Source organism: Acanthisitta chloris, unplaced genomic scaffold (assembly GCF_000695815.1).
Source record: "Acanthisitta chloris isolate BGI_N310 unplaced genomic scaffold, ASM69581v1 scaffold7116, whole genome shotgun sequence".
Lineage (NCBI taxonomy): Eukaryota > Metazoa > Chordata > Aves > Passeriformes > Acanthisittidae > Acanthisitta > Acanthisitta chloris.
The window spans coordinates 210,893-214,025 of NW_008679690.1; the positions used below are offsets into that span (position 1 = coordinate 210,893).

The 3,133-nt window shown below is 37.9% G+C and overlaps 1 protein-coding gene across 1 annotated transcript in view; it reads right to left on the reverse strand.

The window, feature by feature from the left end:
* Window positions 1–2,285, reverse strand: part of ITGBL1 (integrin, beta-like 1 (with EGF-like repeat domains)) — a 78,516-nt gene extending 76,231 nt beyond the window's left edge. Inside the window, exon 1 of the mRNA XM_009077397.1 lies at window positions 2,144–2,285. Coding sequence (XP_009075645.1) covers window positions 2,144–2,183 — 40 coding nt within the window. The 5' untranslated portion in view covers window positions 2,184–2,285. The remainder of the gene's footprint in view (window positions 1–2,143) is intronic.
* Between the last annotated feature and the right edge of the window lie 848 nt (window positions 2,286–3,133).

The following is a 3,133-nucleotide window of genomic DNA, read 5'->3' on the forward strand; positions in this document are numbered from 1 at the left end:
GAATCCCCCTCTTAGAGGGTCTGTCTGACCTGAGGTTATAAATAGAAGTGTTAGTCACATAAGACATGAAATACAGTAAAAAAAAAAAACAAACCCCACTTTAAAATCACATTAGAAACAAAAGTATTACTGTGCTGGTCGTATAAGACACTCCTTTCCCCTAACTCTCTTCTATCACCTTTATTAAAATAGCAAGGTTAGGAACTTTCTGCAATAGCACATTACTAGGGCCCTGTGGTCAAGGAGCTTGCACAAGTTGTTTCAGCAGTCAATGGCATCAGTCAATGGCATCACTGTGCTGGGAAGTATAGTTTTTGTACCTATGAACTTCACAAGATTCATACTCCTCACACGACACCTATACATATTTCAGAAAGCATGTTTATTTACATCAAAGAAGTCCTCCAAAAATAGAAGTTTTATGGCTATTACACAAATAGTTTGCAGAAACCAGTTTATGTTTTACCCTTACAATTATAGCACAACTCTTGCTAAACATCATATTAACCCAAGGAACAGAAGTATTGGGCTCTTCAGCAGAAATGGCCATTCTGCAAAAGGAAACTAAAAATGTTTGCAAAAGCTAATATAATAAGATAACAATAATATAATTGATAATACAACACAAGTAACCTACAGAACTAGAGTTATTTGCTAAAACTACTTGGGAAACATATACAAATAAAAGTTTTGAGAAAGATACCACATTTACAGATAATTCTTACGCATAAAAAAAAGACAAAATGGTAAATTGATTCCTAAATTGGGTATCTAAACTGGTCAGAGAGGTTGTGTATCATAAATGTGCCCATTGACCAGAAGTGGTAATTGCTCACACAGAGAATCTCAGTTTAGGTAGGATGATACAGTTGCTATGACAAATGGTTAGGAACAGTTGAGTCAGAAAAATGAAATTTTGGATGGATTTTGATTGATTCATTAAAAGTATTATAATGAACAGTTATTTGTGTGACAGCAGAGGACTGTTTTTCTAACAATTCATGTTATCCCTTCTGATCTTTTATTGGCAATTAAGAAACAGAGCTCAGACCTCAACAACAATGCTAGTAGTGGACCAAAAGGCAATCCCACCAAGAAAAAAATAGAGCTATAGTCCATCAAAGTTCCCCCAAACTCAGCCAGTCTCATTGGAATTCCTCTCCTGTTTTAAGATCAGCAAAACCAAAAGCATTTATTCTTCTCCTGATGTCACAAACACTCTCCTCTTAGCTACTTTTAGTGGTTGTTCAGCTACACTGGTTTTCCTGTGAAGACTGGGGCCACTTCTAGCCAATGAAAGAAGGAGGGTTTTTTTAAGACCCATGACTGATTACAATGAACTATACCTATTTTTGTGAGTCGGTTTCTCATTTAGCTGTCTCATGTGTCTCTCAATCCCAAAAACTCTTTGGGTTGTTTGTTTATGTCAGCATGACATCTCATTGTGAGAAATTTAGTCACATGAAAATGTATGGGTCCAGACAGAGATTAAAGGCCAGCAATATGAGCAGAAGTGTGATTCTTGAAACACTTTCACTCAGAGATCAAAGTAATGGAAAAGAACAGAAGGTAATTTCTGGTTTCAAACCTTGACTGGCAGCAAGTGCCTTCAAAATTTTACCACAGTGAAGTCTTCTAAAAGGGTGTTTGGTTTTCTCCTGATATTGTTTAAGGACTTTCTGTTTAAGCTAGGATAGTTATAAAATTAAACAATTAGTGAAAAGGGTGTTACTAAATCAGAAAAGTGAAGATGTACAGCTTATAAATGTCCTGGAAAAATATTTTCAGGTGCCGTTTCTGCATACTGTAAGCACAAAAATAAAAAAGAAATTACATCACTTCCTGTGTTAATGCCATTACCACAACATTTTGATGAGCAAGATACATGACACAGCTGCAGTTTTACCAATCTAAAACAGTTATGGATAAACTGGAGTACTAAAGTAGATTTTCTAGATCAGTGTACATTATATGCACAGAAACAGGCCTACAGGAAGATCAAACATTTTAGTATACACACAGTTATATCTCAGTCTCTTGAAACATACTCTACAAAATTACTAGCTAGAAAAGAAATTACAATGATTCTCAAGATAACACTGAGAGATCATCAAGCCATCAAAACCAACAAAAGACATCTTACCTGCACCAGAACAGATGATATCTTGAGAATTCTTGCACATTTCATTGCTTTTCTTCCGTGTAAGATTGCAAGTAGTTGGGTACTGACAAGCTTCGCCATACCAGCCTTCATCACATTTGCACTTCCCACAGTCACACTTTCCATGGCCTAGCAAAGCAAGGAAAAAGGGTGTCCCGTCCTTTTTTTTTTTTTTCATTCAGAAAGTGATATTTTCTTATCCAGCTTTTAAAATAGATTCCATCAATTACATTTTTAAATGAACATGACTAACAGATTAACTTAACATAGTTCATATGCAATTAAAAATAGAAGGGAGAGGATTTGAGACAGTCAGTATGGCTTCACCAAGAGCAAGTCCTGACCGACCAACCTAGTGGCCTTCTACAATGCAGTGACAGCATCAGTGATATTTTCTTATCCAGCTTTTAAAATAGATTCCATCAATTACATTTTTAAATGAACATGACTAACAGATTAACTTAACATAGTTCATATGCAATTAAAAATAGAAGGGAGAGGATTTGAGACAGTCAGTATGGCTTCACCAAGAGCAAGTCCTGACCGACCAACCTAGTGGCCTTCTACAATGCAGTGACAGCATCAGGAGATAAGGGAAGGGCTGCAGATGCCATTTATCTAGACTCCTGTAAGGCCTTTGACATAGTCCCCAACATCCTTCTCTCTAAGTTGGAGAGAGATGGATCCAGTGGACATGAGCTGGCAATGGGCACTTGCAGCTCAGAAAGCAAACCATACCCTGGGCTGCATCAAAATCTGTGGCCTGCAGGTTGAGGGAGGTGATTCTGCCCCTCTTCTCTGCTTTCATGAGACCCCACCTGGAGTACTGCATCCAGCTCTGGGGTCCCCAACACAGAAAGGACATCAGCCTGTTGGAATGAGTTCACAGGAGGGCCACCAAGTTGATTAGAGGGATAGGGCACCTCTCCTAGGAAAAAAGGCTGAGAGAATCGGGTTTGTTCAGCTGGAGAA